The sequence below is a fragment of the Lycorma delicatula genome, chromosome 1 (genome assembly GCF_047948215.1).
Source record: "Lycorma delicatula isolate Av1 chromosome 1, ASM4794821v1, whole genome shotgun sequence".
NCBI lineage: Eukaryota > Metazoa > Arthropoda > Insecta > Hemiptera > Fulgoridae > Lycorma > Lycorma delicatula.
This window is the reverse complement of record NC_134455.1, coordinates 343756311-343777888: the sequence shown is the minus strand read 5'-3', so window position 1 is coordinate 343777888 and position 21578 is coordinate 343756311. Positions and strand designations below refer to the sequence as shown.

General features: G+C 31.6%; 1 protein-coding gene across 2 annotated transcripts in view; it reads left to right on the top strand.

The window, feature by feature from the left end:
* The window catches only part of m-cup (ankyrin repeat protein mann-cup), a 66057-nt gene that overhangs the window by 6900 nt on the left and 37579 nt on the right, over window positions 1–21578 (top strand). For both annotated transcript variants that reach the window (XM_075382331.1, XM_075382330.1), the window contains exon 2: window positions 612–947. In XM_075382331.1, the coding sequence (XP_075238446.1) occupies window positions 612–947 (336 nt within the window). The remainder of the gene's footprint in view (window positions 1–611; window positions 948–21578) is intronic.

Here is a 21578-nt window from a genome sequence, read left to right as displayed (position 1 = left end):
TCCCAATTTGGATTCTTTTATCAAAGTTTAAAAATGGCATATTTACCGTCGAAAAAATGTATTAAAATAGTAAATGCTTATATACATTTTTAAAGGTACTGGATTTCTGTCAATTCATGCAACTTGAGAAAAATACAGAGCGAGTGAGAAAGGGAGTGAGAGGTAGAGAGATATATAAAAATACAATTACTCTATTGCCCATCTACTTGTTTTACATGTTTGAAGTCTTTCTGATTAATAATTTATATATTAACAATTTTTACTATGTTGTCTAGTTACAATGAGATTGTCTGTACGATCCACAGAACCCTGTGCAAGCAAAAATGATTTTTGTAAAATTTAAATTTTGAACAATCTTGAGAAATTTATTGAAAGCATAACTAAGGATAATTTGTAAAGAAAACTAAGGAAAGACTATTTACTAATAGTATAAATCTAATACGTTGTTAAAAAGTCTACAAATTTGACTAGGCCTCATAAATTGTTCTTGAGCTAAGATGAGAGTTTTTTTGTTAAATTAACTTTCTGCGGTGGTATTTTAAAATAGTTTTTCCTGAATTGAATTCTACTTAAGTTATTTAGTGAATGTTTATATGTTTATAATTATGCAGATAACCCTCATGCACTGGCAGATAGCAACAAAAATAAGATATGCTCATGGTGTGAATGGTGTGCCACTTCCAAAACGACCAGTGATGCCACCTCGACCTGCATTCAACTGTGCAAAAGAATTCACTACAGAAGAGGAGCTTCGTAATATTGCACATGATTTGGATGCTATTCGAATGCAGAGCTTACTCATATGTGAACGAGTTCTTGGTCCTCATCATAAAGATACACTTTTTAGGTTGATGTATCGTGGTGCTGCTTATGCTGATGATCTTCGATACCAGTGCTGTATAGATCTTTGGCGACGAGCTCTAGAAATTCGTGTTGAAAAGGATTCGGTCAGTACATAGTGTTTATAAGCATTTATTTAATAATATACTGTATTACTTAGAATTAAAGATAGATGTACCCAGTTTTAATATTTTTTTTTTTTTTTTAAGTAAATAGAAAAGTGTATAAATTAAATGAGAACCATAGATTTATAGATTTGATTGAACATTAAGCAACATTTTTTGTTATAATATTAAGAAAAATAAAATAGAAAAAAATTTAATCAATTAATTAATTTTTCAGTAAGTAGATTACACTGATGTAGAATAGTTTAAAATATCAGTGAGTAATTCTTAAAGCTGTTGTTGAGTGACAGCACAGTGTAGCTGGATGATTTTCATGTAGTAGAATTGCTAGGTACATCTCAGTTTAAAAATTAGGACTGTGCTTAAGGAGTGTTCATTAGAAGAGCTGTTGTGCATTTTTTGTGGGCAGAAGGACTTCTTAAAAAAAAAGACAACAATAAGTAAATACCTTTTGCTTAGAGAAGTATGGTGTTTATATAACACCTTTATATGAGGTTTGATAAAAAAAATTGCAAAGTTTTAGTTTTTCTCAAAGAATCTTTATTTATTCATCAATATTTTTTTTTCATCTTCAAAGTACTCACCCTTCAGATATAATACATTTATGTCAGTGCTTTTTCCAATCTTGAAAGCACCTCTGGAACGAAATTTTCAGTATAGTATTTAATTAACCCTTTGTGGGCGGGCTTAATATTTCAGCCAATATCTATGTGGCTGCACTGAAGCGTATTTTTTTTGCAGTAGGTTTTGATATTTTTTCGCTTAATGGTACATATAAATAAGAAGTATGACATTTTGAAATCGATAATTTTTTTGTTGAGTTTGTAGCGTAAAAAATGTTAGGTAGATTTATCCACATTAAGCTCTAGATGGGATTACAGCATTGTGGATATATCCGTAATCGGCTCTTAAAATAAAAATGAGATCTTAATGCTATAGTTTATTTTGGTTAATGTGAAATATTTTTTTGTAATTGTACATTTATTCAGTTGTTTACACATGCAATGTTATAAACTGATATAAAAGCAAACTGTGGAAAGATATAAACATTTTAAAGGAAAAAGTACAAATAAAATTAGTAATAAAATTATTACAAAAATGTCAAAAATTGTTATTTTTATAATAAAAATAACAAATTAAAAAACGGTTTGTTGAAATACAAATACAAAAAGAGTTTGAGAAAAAATGTTTTGATACATGAATAAAATGGTAGAAATTAGTTACAAGTATAAACTAAAAACGTTTTGTTAGTAGGGAATTCAAAATTTCAAATTATGAAATAAACATCATGAAATTATGAACATAAAAACATTACAAATTACCAATTACATAATATAAATAATAAAAGAAAACAAATTTTCAATTTGTTTTTGTATAGCAGATTTTGAAATATTTATCTGGGTATAGATAAGGCTTGTTTACGGCATGTATTGCAAAAATATACAGTTTCTTTACATATTTTATTTTTGTAGCAAACATGACAGTGAGTCGATCCCCATTCCTGCTTTTTCAATAAAATGAGGTTTTCAGTCCAGTTGTTGCTCCAAGGGGCTTTTCATAATGGTCTTCCAGGTTTTCTTTTTTCTAAACTTTTCTGTGAAATTTTTTAATTCTCTCTTTAACCAGATCTTGTATCTGGCTTGATTTGTATCTGAACTGCTTGTGAGACATTGGTTTATTGTCACGTTACTGTACGTGTTTGTAGAGTACATTTTACAGTACCATTTCTTTGTTCATCTCAAAAACTGATAACTCGGAATAAAATGGTCACTGTGGTCCATACCTCCAATATGCTTGGTGTAATCTACCACTGCAGTTGGTTTTTAGTGGATGGTTTATTTGGATATTTGCTGGGAACATCGACCTCGTGAAGCCTACTGACTTTGTGTTTTACAATTAAAACCATTGCAGGTGTTTTGTCTTTCCAACAATGATGCCTTCTTTTATTCTTGTGCACATACAAGTTGCCACACTTCAATTTTATTATACTTAAATTTAAGCATATTCTTGCTACATAGCGTGACAGTCGCTGTGATTAACATTTGTTTTTGTAGCAGATCTTCAGCAAGTTCAGGGCTATTTTAATAATGATTAACACATATATGATGGCCAGTTGGAGGATTAGCCTGATCTTTAATTAAAGACTGAACTAATGCTGACACAATCTGAATTGTTTTTTAACAGTTCAGAATGAGGAATTACTTCTTCCCTGCCAAAATATGGCCATGAATACCCTGCATTATGGCCATGAAGTTTTATTCTTAAATTAATTAATCTACATGAGCCAGAACTGAATTTGGAGTAACTAGTTCAGCGTAACCAAACTGAATCTGAAAATTTGTTGAATCCAAATTAATGATATTGTTTCTTTATCAATAAAAGTTCTAATTTATTTATTTTTTTTAATTCTTACATCAATATTATATTCTATTTTTTTTATATTTCACTTATTATTTCACTGTTTTTATTTATAATACTCTAATTAAAGTTCATATTTCATAATTATCATCTTTCTTTTAAATTAAACTTTTATTTATTGACATAGATTAGACCAGATATGAGGTTTATTACTGTACATGTTATTTTTTTATTTATTTTCGATACCAAAAATTAATTATTAATAGATATTATTTTAATGTACACAATTCTTCAGTTATTTATATTGACATGACAGTCTATTTTATAAACCAAATCCAATTTTTTATATGAAATACTATTATATATCACATATTTTAGGAGGTTTCTGCCATTCTTTATAGGTGTATTTCTCTTATCAAATTAATGAATAAGTTTATATAAACTAGGTCTTTCTTTCTTTTTCCTGCTTAGCCTCCGGTAATTACCATTCAGATAATACTTCAGAGGATGAATGAGGATGATATATATGAGTGTAAATGAAGTGTAATCTTGTACAGTCTAAGTTCAACCATTCCTGAGACGTTTGGGTAATTGAAACCCAACCACCAAAGAACACCGGTATCCATGATCTAATATTCAAATCCGTGTAAAAGTAACTGACGTTACTAGGACTTGAACGCTGGAACTCTTGACTTCCAAAGTAGCAGATTTGGAAAGACACATTCATCACTAGACCAACCCGGTGGGTTATATAAACTAGGTCTGGAAATGTTTTGTTTTTGAATTATAGCCAACAAAAGAGTTCTCTAATATTTCTGCTGTAATTGTCAAATAATGCTCTATTAAAACTCCAAAAATCCAAATTATTTAACAAAAGTAGTGTTTTATAGGCAATCTAATATGAAAAATTGAAAAAAAGGGTCACAGAATAGTATCTCCAAAAGTTTTAAAAAAGTTATTGTAAAATTCAAAAAGTAAATTGAAAAAATGTTTTTTTAGATTTGGCACAAATTTATTTTGTTAAATTTCTAATAACCAAATAAAACTTAAGATAAAATCTGTAAGAATTTAATTCAGGAAAATTAGTATAATTAAAGTAATTAAGTACCAAACAGAATTTTAAAAAATCCACTTTAATAAAAAATTAAACAATAAAAACATTCTGAACATCTTGTACTACAAATAAGTAAAAAATCCTTTTTACTGTACTGTACTAAATTGTTTATTTAGCCATTATTGGCGACTAGGAGTGATGATCTATATAATATTAATGGTCTGTGTCCCATTTCAAAATATACCATGTTTTTTAACATTACTGTAATGATTTTGTAATGTACTCTTGTTAATTAAGTTAAAGTTCAATACAAAATAAAAATTTGATGTGGACACCAAATGATTTCCTTGTATGCCTAATTAATTACATATACACATTCTTTTAAAATGAAAAGTACATAAAATTTTATTTCACTAATAACATCTGATATTTTTTCATTTTTTTTTATTGTTATTGTTGGATTATTATTTATTTTTATAATCAGTAGTCAATAAAATTATTAATATATCAATATATTTAAGTTAAAAAAAGGGGATGAAATTGGATTCAAACCAATGTTCTTTCTCCTTGTAAGATACAAATATTTCATTAATTAAAATTTTATTTGACTATATACTAGGTTTAATTACTGCAGCTAAGAAAAAGTGCAAAATCCAATTTTTTTTTATTTTGGGCTTTTTTGGACACTTTTGGTCCAGTCATTTCCAATCAAAAGAGGAGGTGCATAATTACATGTTACAACAGTCCTAAATCCAAAATTTCAAACTACGACTAATCGTTTTTGAGTTATGCGAGATACGTACGTACATACAGATGTCACGCCAAAACCAGTCAAAATGGATATTTCCGTTGAAATCCGAAAATCAAAATTTTTCACGATCACTTCACGAATACTTCCTTTACTTCATACAAGGAAATAAAAATTAGAATATATTTTATAAGTAATTTTGGTACATTAGTTATTGTTCTTACAGTATTAGTTTTTGCTCTTTAAAATTAAAATTAGTCATTTGTTACTTTGACAGAATAACACAGAAAAGTGTCATATACATTCACAAATGAGGAATACAGAAATGTAAATTTTATCTATAGATATTGCAATTGGTACCTTCAAAGAAGCTGTTGGGGAATATTATTATCAAGTTCCTGTGATGCAAGGAAGTTCACAAACAACCAACAAGCATACAAAAATTATCTGAACAATTATAGATTCCATACCATCTTTCCATGTACACCAGAAAGAATGTAACTGCTATCATTGAATCAATTACTACCAATGGTTAAAAGAAAATAATGGATTAGCTATGCAAATATGCTTTACTGATTGAGCAACATTTACATGTAATAATAAGAACAATATAAATAACAACTATATTTGTAATGATGGCAATCCTGAATTGTGTGGCATATAATTGTCACATTACGCATCTCAATGATTATCACATTACCTAGCATCTCAGTAAAAATTTAGTCAGACTACTCCTTTCCGCCAGGAAAACCACCCTCCTTTCTGTCAGGACTCGACCTGGAACCATTTACCACATTATTTCCGACTGAGTCTTCCTATCTTAGCCTGAGAAGGCCGCTACTTAATTTTCACTTGTCTCAGGACTATCCAGGTCGCTCTTTGTGGTCCTGGGAATGCTCTTGATGAATTGAGCTACATTCTCCCAGCTGCTCAGGTCACAGAGCACCATTGCGACTATGTTTTGGGGCTCACTGATCTGAGATCTGCCGTCCACGTAGCACATTTGAAAAAGATGTGCTTGATGTCTTCCTTTACACAAGGCAATAGAGGCAGTCGGGAGACGATTGGTTCCTAGCTAGCTAGCGAATGGAAGCCCATTCCCTACAGCATGGAAATAAGCAAGGAAATACTCACAACCTGTTAAAAACTGGGTCACGTAGTACTCTACCTCTCCATACTGCTGTTGTGTCTACGGTCTGAGCAGAAGGATAAGCCTTGCGGTCCATCATTCTCTGGTCTCATGGTCCCAGGTGTCTTGCCAGGCGAGGAACGTGCCTCCTTGGCGATGATGGTCTCCGGGTATTCGCCTGCCTGTCACCTCCTGTAGACCACCTGGCACTCCCTTGTCAAAAGAGCAATGGGTATAATGCTTGGTGACCACCAGTACGGGAGGCTGGGAAACTGTCCTATTATACGTGGAAGCGACTTGTAAGGCCGCGGTGCGTAACACTTGCATGAACTGCTTATGGTTTCTCTCAAATCTTAATCCCTGGGCCCACACTTCTGCCCTGTATAACTGGACAGAATGCACTGTGGTCATCAGCAGTCACCGTCTGCTGGCCTTTGGTCCACCAACATCGCCATGAGCCGGCAGAGAGCGGTTATGACTCTTGCGGCTTTAACGGTGGCTTTCCAAAGCTGCTCAGCAAAACTGAGTTTCTGGTCAACCATCATACCGAGGTACTTCACAGCTATCTTAGTTTCAACAACCTTGTCCCCGACCCACAGGGTGAGGAGGTATCAATACACTTTTTCCGTTTTGCTGAGGGCTAGAGTCAATCCATGGTCATTCAGCCATGCACTGATTCTGTGCCTTATTATCTGTGTAATGAAATGACAAAAAACTAATTTAAGGACTTATGTGTACTTTTCTTATCATGCAATCTAAAAAATAATGTTTAAAAATTCAGTTATATCATTTATCATTTACACATGATGTACAGACCATTTTGTACTAATAAAGATCACTAGCTTACTAACTTAAGATCACTTAATACCTAATTGTTATAGCTATAATATTGTAAAACTGGTAAGTAATTCATATAACATGAACATTTTTTGCTCTCAAAAAAAATTACTAAAGTTAGGTTATAGTAAACAACTATGTTGTTTCTTATTTACATACGGTCACATCCACAGATGCAAACAATTGGAAATGAAAATATGACTGAAAATTACACGAAAATAATAGTAAAATTATGAAAACGATAAAAGAAAAACATAGTTCTGAAACCTCTGATTTCAATAAAGAAATGTTGTCTGAATGACAATAAAGAAATAATAAAACTAACACATACACAACTTAAGAAATGATCAAAACAAAGAAAACAAATGCAACAACTGAAAACTGCTGTTCAGAAGGATACAGAACTAGACATACAGAATAGAAAAACCGATATGCTAATGTTTCACTGTTAAAATTAGCATAAAAATGGAATTAGACATACACATTGCAGTAACTTAGCAGAAAACAATAAAACACAGGTCAGCTCATAATGACAAATTATTTCGTCAGAGGCACTTCTCAGCAAAAAAGTGGATGACTTGAGTTATTTCATCTAGGTCGTTAATAAACAGTTATCTCATCAAAAACCAGTAAGTGGTTAATATTTACGTTTTACTTGAGAAGCAAGACATGAAGGTCCAGCTTCTTCATGGTAGTAAAAGAAGATACTTGGGATACTAGTCTTCTTCAGCCTCGAATAAAAAAAAATCATTTTTCAGAAGGGTTAGATTGTTAGTGATGAAATATAAATAATTCAGTATTTTTTGACTACTGATAATTGCTTTCAACATTCAGTAATAATATAATACAAACATAAAATAATATGTATATAATATTTCTTAAGTCATATGAATAAATGTACTTGTGTGCATTGTATTCACATAACTATATGCATATTAAAAAGAAAAAAAAGATAAGATACCACCTCGTTTATTGTAGAATATTACTAAATATTCCACTAGTGTTAAGTTACAGACCTTTACCTTTCTTTTCTTAATACTTCAACAATTGCAAAAAAGACAACATTTTATTGAGCATACAAAAATATTAACAGTTTTTTTTTTAAGTACAGAAATGAAATTGAAAAAAAAATTTTTTCTTCTATCATGTCATTAACATTTTTGCTGATATAATCATTTTCTTTTTAGAGTGTTATAAGACTTGAAAATGAAAGAACTTTGCTTTAGAAATATTTTGCAAGAGGATAGGGACTTATGCATTACCCCATTTCCTTACAAATGGTAGTTTTATAAACTTTTTACCATTCAAATATAGCAATTTGTAAGGTTGCATCTGTTAATTGCCAGTTTATATATATATATTTTTTTCCTAACGAGACACAGTTTTTTAAATTAGGAACAGGTTTTTTTCCTTAATAGGTTAGGGAATAACACATCCCTTTCATTCTTAAAACAGGATTTCTATAAACTTTTTTAATTCTTTTATCCAAGTTTGCAATTTTTTTCTATAAATGAGAAGTTTGGTGGAAATTGTTTTTAAAAAATATTTTTTTAATTTTTATTAGTAGTTTTGGGTAATTTTTTTAAAAACAAAAATATAGATATTATAGCAAATTTCATATGTTTTTAATTATGTTCTGTACTTATAAGCCATAATACTTTAGCATAAAATTGAATCTGCTAATTTGTATAACTTTTTACTGATTTTGTTGATGATGATTATTGAATAATTTTTAAAAATATTTTTTTTTTTTTAAAAAGAGAAAATAAATAAAGTAATGAGAGAAATAATGAATTACTAGGAGAGGTAGAATTTTATGTTTTGTTCAGATGCTGGAAAACAAGTTGAGGAATATAGTTTTCTGTTTTTTAAAGACATATTTCCTTTATCTAAATTTTTGCTACAAGTAAACTAAATTGTTAGCATTATATTATAAGTAGATTTTCATTACACACCCAAATTTCAGACATCAGATTAATGAGTTTTTGAACTAAAATTAATTTTATTCACGTAATTATTTAAATTTAACATGTTAAAAACAAAACCTACAAAAAATTAGAATTTGTTGAAATTATGTCCGTAAAACTCCTATTTTATCTGTGTTACATACTCATGACTTTTTTTATGATTGATAATATCTTGCCCAAAACTTGGAAATGGCAATGTGTGAATGAATTAGAATAAAACTTGAAAGATTATTTTTGGTTAAATGCACAAAATTTTTGTAAGCATTAACATTATTGGCAAAAAAAAGAAATCTCATTAAAACTATAGTAGTTACATCCAACAAACAAGAAGCTCATGTTCAAACTCATGTTCACCTTCATTAACTCATAGATGAAGAGTTTAGTATGGTTCATCTAAATTAACCAATTACTTGAAATGTGAGGAGAGTAATTGGCCAGATTTAAGCTCAGAATATGTTTTTCATGAGTCAAATAATGAATCCAGAATAGCAAAGTGTTAATAATTAACTTTTTGTTAGTAACTTTTACCGCAAATTAAAATGGAAGTTCATTTCTTTACATAGCATTCTTATACTTCGATATATAAATTTATAAAAAGTAAATTATTTAAAACTACATTCTTTTGAATGCCTCCTCTATGAATCATGAGACCTTGCCGTTGGTGAGGGGGCTTGAGTGCTCAGGGATACAGAGTAGCTGGACTGAAGGTGCAACCATATCGGAGAGGTATCTGTTGAGAGCCAGACTAAGGAATGATTCCTGAAAGAGGGCAGCAGCTCTTTCAGTAGTTGTTAGGGGCGTGAGTCAGGACGACTTAAACGGCCGTATCAACATCACTCAGTCCTCTGAGTACTGCACAGCTGAAAGCAATGGAAAACTACAGCTGCTTTTTTTCCAAGAAAATGTGGCTCTCTGCATTTTCACATAGCAATAATGGAGGCGCCTTCCTTGGTAAAATATTCCGGAGGTGAAATAGTCCCCCGTTCGGATCTCCGGGTGGGGACTACTAAGGAGGGGGTCACCAGAAAATTAAAAAATAACATTCTACGAGTCGGAGCGTGGAATGTTAGAAGCTTAAAAAAGGTTGGTAGGCTAGAAAATTTAAAAAGGGAAATGGGTAGGACAAATGTGGATATAGTAGGAATTAGTGAGGTTCGGTGGGAAGAGGAAGGCGACTTTTGGTCAGGTGATTTTAGAGTAATTAACTCAGCGTCAAATAATGGGCAGGCAGGAGTAGGTTTCGTGATGAACAAGAAGATAGGGAGGAGAGTGGAGTATTTCAAAAAGCATAGCGATAGAATCATTGTAATAAGGATAAAATCAAAACCTAAACCGACAACGATTGTTAACGTCTATATGCCTACAAGCGCCCATGATGATGATGAGGTAGAGTGTGTATACGAAGAGATTGATGAAGCAATTAAACACGTAAAAGGAGATGAAAATTTAATAATAGTTGGAGATTGGAATGCAAGCTTTGGAGAAGGCAAGGAAGGAAATATAGTGGGTGAATACGGGCTGGGCAAAAGGAATGAAAGAGGGGACCGACTTATAGAGTTTTGCACGAAGTATAATTTAGTAATTGCCAACACCCAATTTAAAAATCATAATAGAAGAATATACACTTGGAAAAAGCCAGGCGATACTGCAAGGTATCAGATAGATTATATCATGGTTAAGCAAAGATTTAGAAATCAACTCGTTGACTGCAAAACTTACCCTGGAGCAGACATTGATAGCGACCATAATTTGGTGATAATGAAATGTAGATTGGGGTTTAAAAACCTGAAGAAAAGGTGTCAGATGAATCGATGGAATTTAGAGAAGCTTGAGGAAGAGAAGGTAAAGAAGATTTTTGAGGAGGACATCGCAAGAGGTCTGAGTAAAAAAGATAAGGTAGAAAATGTAGAAGAAGAATGGGAGAATGTTAAAAAGGAAATTCTTAAATCAGCAGAAGCAAACTTAGGCGGAATAAAGAGAACTGGTAGAAAACCTTGGGTTTCAGACGATATATTGCAGCTGATGGATGAACGTAGAAAATATAAGAATGCTAGTGATGAAGAAAGTAAAAGGAACTATCGGCAATTAAGAAATGCTATAAACAGGAAGTGGAAACTGGTGAAAGAAGAGTGGATTAAAGAAAAGTGTTCAGAAGTGGAAAGAGAAATGAACATTGGTAAAATAGACGGAGCATACAGGAAAGTTAAGGAAAATTTTGGGGTACATAAATTAAAATGTAATAATGTGTTAAACAAAGATGGTACACCAATATATAATACGAAAGGTAAAGTCGATAGATGGGTGGAATATATTGAAGAGTTATACGGAGGAAATGAATTAGAAAATGGTGTTAAAGAGGAAGAAGAGGAAGTTGAGAAGGATGAAATGGAAGAAACAATACTGAGATCTGAATTTAAGAGAGCATTAAAAGATTTAAATGGCAGAAAGACTCCTGGAATAGACGGAATACCTGTAGAATTACTGCGCAGTGCAGGTGAGGAAGCGATTGATAGATTATACAAACTGGTGTGTAATATTTATGAAAATGGGGAATTTCCATCAGACTTCAAAAAAAGTGTTATAGTTATGATACCAAAGAAAGCAGGGGCAGATAAATGTGAAGAATACAGAACAATTAGTTTAACTAGTCATGCATCAAAAATCTTAACTAGAATTTTATACAGAAGAATTGAGAGGAGAGTGAAAGAAGTGTTAGGAGAAGACCAATTTGGTTTCAGGAAAAGTATAGGGACAAGGGAAGCAATTTTAGGCCTCAGATTAATAGTAGAAGGAAGATTAAAGAAAAACAAACCAACATACTTGGCGTTTATAGACCTAGAAAAGGCTTTCGATAACGTAGACTGGAATAAAATGTTCAACATTTTAAAAAAATTAGGGTTCAAATACAGAGATAGAAGAACAATTGCTAACATGTACAGGAACCAAACAGCAACAATAACAATTGAAGAACATAAGAAAGAAGCCCTAATAAGAAAGGGAGTCCGACAAGGATGTACCCTATCGCCGTTTACTTTTTAATCTTTACATGGAACTAGCAGTTAATGATTTTAAAGAACAATTTAGATTCGGAGTAACAGTACAAGGTGAAAAGATAAAGATGCTACGATTTGCTGATGATATAGTAATTCTAGCCGAGAGTAAAAAGGATTTAGAAGAAACAATGAACGGCATAGATGAAGTCCTACGCAAAAACTATCGCATGAAAATAAACAAGAACAAAACAAAAGTAATGAAATGTAGTAGAAATAACAAAGATGGACCACTGAATGTGAAAATAGGAGGAGAAAAGATTATGGAGGTAGAAGAATTTTGTTATTTGGGAAGTAGAATTACTAAAGATGGACGAAGCAGGAGCGATATAAAATGCCGAATAGCACAAGCTAAACGAGCCTTCAGTAAGAAATATAAGTTGTTTACATCAAAAATTAATTTAAATGTCAGGAAAAGATTTTTGAAAGTGTATTTTTGGAGTGTCGCTTTATATGGAAGTGAAACTTGGACAATCGGAGTATCTGAGAAGAAAAGATTAGAAGCTTTTGAAATGTGGTGCTATAGGAGAATGTTAAAAATTAGATGGGTGGATAAAGTGACAAATGAAGAGGTATTGCGGCAAATAGATGAAGAAAGTAGCATTTGGAAAAATATAGTTAAAAGAAGAGACAGACTTATAGGCCACATACTAAGGCATCCTGGATTAGTCGCTTTAATATTGGAAGGACAGGTAGAAGGGAAAAATTGTGTAGGCAGGCCACGTTTGGAGTATGTAAAACAAATTGTTGGGGATGTAGGATGTAGAGGGTATACTGAAATGAAACGACTAGCGCTAGATAGGGAATCTTGGAGAGCTGCATCAAACCAGTCAAATGACTGAAGACAAAAAAAAAAAAAACATTCTTTTAGGTGATGTTAAAATTAATACCTTGATGTATTTATTTCATATGATTATGATTCGTAAGCCTTGTTTTGGCAACTTTAATTAAATAGAAGTTTTAAATATGAAATTATTAACTTTAGTCTCTGATTTTTGACTTACCAAAATACATGACAATATTTTGGCGACCAAAATTGATTAACTATCTAAATTTCTAGAATCTGTGGACCTTTTTTTTGAATTTTAATGATGGATTTTTTTTATCTTGGTTAATATAATCTTCTATTAGTGGGGTTCCTTTTTAAGCCTTATTGTTTTCATTTGTTGTGTACCTAATTTCAAGAATTTGTTTTGGTATCAATCTCTGTCCAAGCTTTTAAAAAGCAAAGAAAATTTTGTTACTTTCAGAAAGTAGATTTTTATTTGCTTTCCATAGTTGCCCATAGTATAGTATTTCATTGCAGTTGTTTTTTGGTGTGATAAAAAAAACCTGATTCTAAAATATTATCATTTATACTGCTATTTGCGTGTTTAAGATTATCCATTTTTCTTTAAGTTAACATTTTCACTTTGCAAGTGCTTAATCCCATCTTTGATTCCACAAGCATGCAGTGGTTGTGTTTTTTAGTTTTTGATAATGATTCTTATGAATTTTTTAGCACTGAATCCAAAAATAACTATCTTTTTTTCTGTCATGTCAGGATTTTATGCAAATTGCAAATTTCAAAATTTGTAAAAAGTTGAAAAATTGCAAAAGTTTGATACAATAAAATAGATAAAAACTTTTCTTTAATAATAAATTAATATAATATATTCTTGTTTTTGGCTTATACTATGCATTCTTATAGTTAAAGGTCAGTTGAGTAGTCTGAAGAGGAGGGTGAGGATCATTGACCCCTTAATTTCTAATGAAAATTTCCACAAAATAAGCCTAATTTCTATTATAGTGCATTCTGAAATTAGTTTATTTTTATTTATTTATTTCATTTTTGTGAGGTGCGTCATGTCTTTGGAACACTCCCCCTCTTCACCAACCCTTAATGATGAAGTATGTAAAATACTTACAATTTTATTCCATGTGTCGACGTTTATTTGGACAGCTTATACTCAGCTTTGTACTTTTTTGCTATGTTCTCTATAGGTTCCATCTCATTGTAACATACAGCAATAGTCTTTCAACATCGTTGTAGTCCATTCTCATTGATACCTACTTTCCATTTCTTTCATGTCCTGATGAAATCTCTCACCCAGATTTTCAGGAAATGTGAATTTAGGAAGTGAACCTTCAAACTCATAGAATAGCTTAAAGTTTTGTACTTCTGCAGCATGTTCCCAACATTTGATTTGAAGTTTGGATCCTTCTTATTGCCCAGAAACTTGGTTACTATATCTTTAAAGGCTTTCCAGGTTTATTTTTCTGCAACTTCCATTTGTTTCTCAAAATTACTATTTTTGAGAAGTTTTCTAATGTCAGGACCAATAAAGATACTCTCATTTAGTTTGGCAATTGATAAGACTAGAAATTTGTCGCAGATGTATTTAAAACATTTACCTTTTTTGGTAAGGCTTTGACAAATTGCTTCATCAGGCCTAACTTTATATGCAGAGGTGGATGCAGAACTTTATTCAGATCTATGAAAACGTTTTGGTTCCAGGTTCTAATGAAGCTCTTTGTGGCCAATCTTTCCTTATCCAGCGATTTTCTCTGTCTCTAATTCACACAAAAATCAAGGAAACTTTGTGTATCCTCCTTGATGCCCTAGAGGCATCAATATTATTTTGAGATCACTGCATGAAATCCTCTTATGATTGTCATATTTTATCGAAAATGCATTCCAAATTATCATAACCCTCTTTTAAATGGACAGAATGTCCAATGGGTATTGATTGACAGGTACGTCCCATTGTGCAGGACAACTTTGAGGCTTCTTGTGGCTGAATCTATGAACACTCTCCAATTGATACTTTCATACAGAATGTTAAATTGAGTCAAAAGTCCATATATGTCAGTACAGAAGACTAATTCTCTTCTTCTGAAAAATATGGAAGAAAATCCTTTTCTTTGTACCTGAATTAGAAAAATGAGGCGCCAGCTGCTAGCAAGTTCTTCTCTTTAAGCCTTTAACCAAGCAGTTCTGAATTTTCTTTGATCAGATGTAAGTCTCATACCAAATCGTTTAGTTCAGACTGTGAATAAAGCTCTGGTGCACAGCTATCAACGAGTTTGTACTACTTGATGTTATCTTTATTTAAATCTCTTGTGGGACCATCTATTTCAGGTAAATTTTCTGATGGAATTGACACTTATACGTCTAGACCATGAGGAACCAGGTGTAAAACAAATGACATGTTTGGTTAGACGTTTCTTTTATTTATTCTTCTAATTGAAACCATGAACACCAGTTGGAACAAAAGTAACAATCATTGGTGTGATTTCGTGGTTCTTGCCACACCATTGGAACTCCAAATCTGAACAATTCTTGTTCTGTGTTTGACCACTGTTTAAATCCTTCCAACACATGTGTAGCAAACATAGTGGAGTGCCCAAGTTTTGTCTTGATCTCCTATTTTCACTCTGAAATATGTGAGGTACACTTGTCAAATGAAACTTGTTATATATCTTTTTTGCTTTTCCATCATTAACTCACCACAAATGTAACAAAAAGAATCTACAGAATTTTTGCGATCTCTTGAAGCCATTTTAAAAATAGAAAGTTTGCTTTATGGCCTGAAAATATATTTTCCACTGACAAAAATGCATTAAGTCTTTTCACAATCAGTTGGCCAAGCTCTCCCACTGTCTATTCATCTTCAACCCTCCCCCGCCCCCCTCTTCAGACCACTCACCCAATAATATTTATTCGCAACTCCTTTCACAGTACAGTGATGAGACTCTTAGTTGCAGTAAAACATTTGAATAGTGCAAAATTTTTAAAGAAAGCTGTACATCAGTAAATGATGATCCTAGTTGAGGTTGTTCAGAGCCACCAAAGTTATGACCTCAGTTTTTTGGGATAAAAATGGCATCATTCACATCGATTTTCTTACTCCGTGGAGTCCAATGTTAACAGTGAATACTACTGCAAAGTTCTCCAAGATGTGCACAATACTCTCAAGAAAAAACGGCCTGGTGCAATCGCTAGAAGTATTCTGCTTTGCAAGACAATGCTTAACTGTATAGAGCCCACCGCATGACATTCATGCTACAAGATCGTGGCTGGGCCCTCACTCCGTACAGAATGGACCTTGCTCACTGTGATTTTCACCTGTTCAGGCCCTTGAAATTGTTCCTGGGAGGCCAACATTTCAACAGCAACGTTGAGTTTAAAGCAATCAGCGCTATCTTGGTTTCTAAGTAACAACAAATCTTTCTACATTGCGAGTATCCAGGCACTAGTAAAACAGTGGGATAAATGTTGCAGGGGATTACATCAAGAAATAAAAGTATTTTTTACTATCATAAGTCCATTCTACATTTACTAAAAATTAATAGTCCCAGATTGACCTGAACACCCCTCATACGTTCATAATATCTCATCCTGAATTAATCCTGTATTCATAATCTCATCCTGTATTAATTCTAGCTTAGTTGTTATAACTTTTATCTTATAGAAATAATCTACAAAAGTCTCTTAGCATTATGTAATTACATAATTGTTAATGTTGATATGTTTGAAATTTAGCCATTTAAAGTATTCTTTAATTTCTTAATTTTTACCCTCTCAGTGTAGGTTTTATTTTCATTTTTTTTTTTGTACAGTTTAACCAGAAATTGTATTTCTAACATTAAACAAATATTTTTTTTAGTTAAATCTATATATATATATTTTTTCAGTTTATACTTTCTATGCAGTATGCAATACAAAAGAGAAGTATTTAACAGAGCAGTTGCATACAAAGATTATGCATGTTTGATTAGTGTTTATATGAAACAAATTCTATGCGACAAAATTAACAAAAATTATTGCATAGAACTTATTTCAAATCTTATAAAAAGCATTTAAGCAAAAATATTAAAAACACTATGTTGAAAATTGTAGAGGAAAGTGCTTAACCAAAAAACAGAGCTGAAAATAAACAAAGAAACAATGATAAAACCATACTGAAACGTCAAAGCATCCATTTCTAGTAAAAATTTATTTGTTGTTAAGTAGAAAAACCCTTCATTACATTATAGCATATAGCCTGGTTCATTTTAGTCAATACTATTGAGTGAGACAGCATATGAGGACATTTAATAAAATAATACATGCAGAATATAACAAAACATATTTTGGTTGTGATTTATGGATTCAGTACAATAAACATTAAAGAATTAACATTAAATAGTTGATGTACTAATTAATTAAAATAAAATATAATGATAATGAATTAAGATACTTTAATAATAGTTTTAAATACCTTCTTTTACAACTTCAACGAATTTATTTCACAATTACTATTCTCTGTCAATTTTCTCATATCCTACAGTCAGCAAAAACTAGTACATAAATAAAATGTAGGTAATAGTAAACAATAAATTGTTGTTAAAATTATATGAATTTTTATGAAGTCTATCTTTGAATTTTAATCCTAGAAATTTATCTGTGGTATTTTTGCTGATAAAAAGGAAAGGGGTATCAGAGCAATTCTTATCCAAGACAGAAAAAACATACATGCAAGCAATTGTGCTGCTGTGCTTGGGAATACTTACGCTTCAGTATATAAAAAATTATAGTTGTTCTGACTACAATGATTGTAAGAGTGCTTTTCTTTCTTTTTTTTTACATTTTTTTTCACATTCTTCAGTAGAGTCATGTCTTGTTTTGATGCTAAGTGTTTTAGGTTTTTTGTACATAACAGAAAATATATAACATTAACAGATCAAAATTACACCACACTTTTAAAAAATTAAAAATATTACACTTTTAAAAATTATATGCGCTGACCTGTATAGATGGTACAAAAAGATGGTGAATGAAGTTAGGCAAGCAAAAAAAAGTCTGCCAGCATGCTCGAGATGTTAGTTTCACCGAGAGTGATAGAAGAATTATAGAGAACCAATAAAAAAGAAATCTGTTCTGAAATATTTTACTAAGGTAAGCATTCAGTTTTGTGGATATTATAATAGACAAATAAATTAGTGATATAGTGTAGTCATGGTATAGAATGGAAACTGATTGCCTAAATGTCAGTGGAAAGTAATGACAATATGAATAAAATCATAATTGACATTTATTTCCAATAAGGTAAATGGCATCATATAAATGTGATGTGTGGTGCTTTGTGAATGTGTTTTTTTTGTGAAATATATTTTTAAAATATTTTTTGTGTAATTTTATAAACATAAATTCTCCTTTCTTAAAAATTGAAAATATGTGTAAAAGATGGAATAATTCTAGGCTAAAGTTATGCTTATTTTTAGTTTTAAAATGTAAGCAATTAGTCATTGACAAGCATGTATTATGATTTACTGATATGTTTATTTTATATAGCTACTAACTAATTTTCACATGCACACCAATATTTAAACTACCTGTAAAGTAATAAATATGATTAACAGATTGGCACTGTTGTGGTACTCTGGTGTTCAGAAGGATCAGTTTTCCTCCTAAACAGTTTAATACACTTACATACTGCCTATGATTGTTGTAGGATCTTGTGGCACACTGCTGTGCTGAATGACTAAAGCTACTCCATTATGGCCTGGTTTTGCTGTAATCAGTTTAGAATGATATGTGTTGAATATATTCGACTAGTGGAAATATCAGTAAACCATACCTGCACTCATTTGGACTTTTGTACCATTCAGAAAGTGCTTCTTTACTACAACGTACAATAACAAGACAAATAGCTCGGACTACTTTTATTTACTTCTAATCTAATTATAAAAAGCAAAAATAATAAAAAAATTGATAATAAGCGATTACCTTAAGTCTGTTTTAGATGGTAAAAAAAGAATTGTAAATTTTAAAATAATGGAAAATTTAAAGATAAACTATTAAATATTGAAAAACTTGTAAACAAATAAAAATTGTTAGATGTTATAAGCATTTGTCTTTTATCCTGACCCCGAAGAGGAAGATTCCACCATGTGACGATTCTAGTCGTCATGCCACCTCCTTCGTACCTAGCCATGGTGGACTTTACCAGAGGTCATTTTCTGAACCCACAGACTATATAAAATCTCAGTTTACAGCTTGGCCTCCATCAAGATGCCAGCGATATAAATGCCACGAATGACATTTCCATCGATGCAAAAATGCATCCACTTTGTTACTTTTATTCCATATTTGCTGATGCTATCAACTTCTCCTTTTTCTGTTTTTTAATAAAATTTACAGGGAGCCCATTTCTATTTGACTGAAGAGTTTCACAATAAAATGATTTTTTTCCCCAATAATTCTTTAACAAGTGGTAAACTAGTACAGATACTATCTCCATACAGCATTCTTCCTTCATCCATCAAACCTTCCATTATTAAATTAATTACAATTTTGTGAGCATGTCCGATATTTTTACTTGAATTTGCTGATTTACCAGAATAAATAATATAATAATTGTATAATCTCGTGGTAAATATATAGCATTTTATTTTGTATTTATGTGACTTGAGTGGAATAAGAGGCGTGGCTATTAAATAACGAGACTAATGCTGCTACAGAAGAACTGCACATGCAGCAAATTCATACAATCAACAGCTGTGTAGCATAAAGCCTTCTCTTTCGATTGTTGCCACTCCAGTTTCTGTAAACGTATTAGTCTTGGTGCAAGTGGTAGCCTCTCAGCCTTTCATCCAGAGGTCCCACGTTTGAATTCCGGTCAGACATGGCATTTTCATATGCTATAAATTATTCTTCTTATCCTCTGAAGCAATACCTAAAGGTGGTCCTGGAGGTTAAAAAAAAAGAAGACAGTCTGGTCATAGTCTTCCTTTGGATAACATCTGTATTTTTTGTTTTACTGAAAAAATGATTTTATTAGAGCAAAGAATTGTCGTTTAATTTCATATGAAATTTGGAAAAACCGCTATTGAAACTTCTCTTTTATAAAAAAAAGTATATGGCAATGAATGTTTATCATGTGTACAGGTTTTTGAGTGGTTTAAGTGTTTCCAAGATGGCCAAGAAGGCGTTAAAGATAATGTTGCATGGGTGGTCACTCTTCCGCATCAAAAATGGAAAAAAAAATATTGAAAAAATTGTTAATCTGATCGATCTGACTGTCGGTTAACTATGCTTGTCTTTATTCAAGGTCCTTGCTCAGCTTCATGAAAAAATTAGAAAAATGACCAGAATTGTGGAAGAGCAAGTCACGGGTTCTTCATCAGAACAATGCACAAACTCACACTGCATTGTCTGTCAAGACATTTCTAGCCAAGTATAACATCCCAGTGTTAGACCATTCGCCTGACCTGGCACCATGTGACTTATCTGTTCCTTAAGTTCAGACATTTATCTGTTCCTTAAGTTCAAATTTGCATTAAAAGGAACAAGAGTTCAGATCGTTGAAGCTGTGAAAGAAAAAGCAGCATGTGCATCATGAAAGAGCTCACAGAAGAAGACTTCCAGCACAGTTTCTAACAATGGAAAATCTGCATGGAGCATTTTAAGGATAGAAGAGGAGTGTATATTGAAGAGAGTAATAACTAAATATGTATAAATTTAAAATAAAATATCTTGCAGCATTAGTCTCATTATTTAATTAATAGCCACACCTCATATATTGATGGAAAATAAGCCACCCCTTCCAAGGGATCATGCTTTTGTCAACCGATAGCTCTATACCAGGTTGTATTGCTGTTTTGTCCCCCCTTTACTGTCATCCAGTATGGACTACTGGTGAGCTGAAGTGATGATAATATTGGGTGGTGTGGTACTCTCAAATTCCGGTAACTAGCAGCAGTACACAGATGAGCCACAGCATTGATAATATCAGTCAGAGCGGTAAAACTGTGTGCCAAAAACTGTCAGTCATTTTTGTTTTTATGATGATATTCCATAAAATAATGTTAATATGATTATTAGAATTGCACTTGAATGTCTATTATAAAAAAAAGGAAACCGTTCGATGGAAGAATTTTCAAAATGATAGATGTTCTATAATCATTAGGCGATATCGACACCATTTTACTGAACAGTGGCAATATGTTAACTGAAAAAACAGTTATTAATAATTTTATACCTTTCTAGTAGTAATTACATACAAGTATATAAAACCAGTCATAATGTCACCACCAGCAAGATGCAATTTAAAACAAACAGTTTAAAGAATTATTTAAAAAAGGTGATATTAACATCATAATCAATATTCTTTCTTAATTTTAAGATTTTATTAAAACAATTGTTAAATGCATTCTTATTTTTATACATAGAATACATTTTTTTGATAGAATAAACTAAGAAAATGAGTTACAAATTTTTGTAAACAATTTAATGAGATGATTCTTGTTTTACCTGTGATCAAAACATAACACCAGTCTCTTGGAAAATGATGCAGATGTATTTAAAAAATCTTCAACATTATTTTCAAGATTCTACTTTCATTATATACAAATATTTCTACTTGAAACAGAATTACACTTTCTTTCAAACCTCTTTATTTTTGGGTAATATATTTATTGTGTTGAGCAGAATATAACTTCTCATC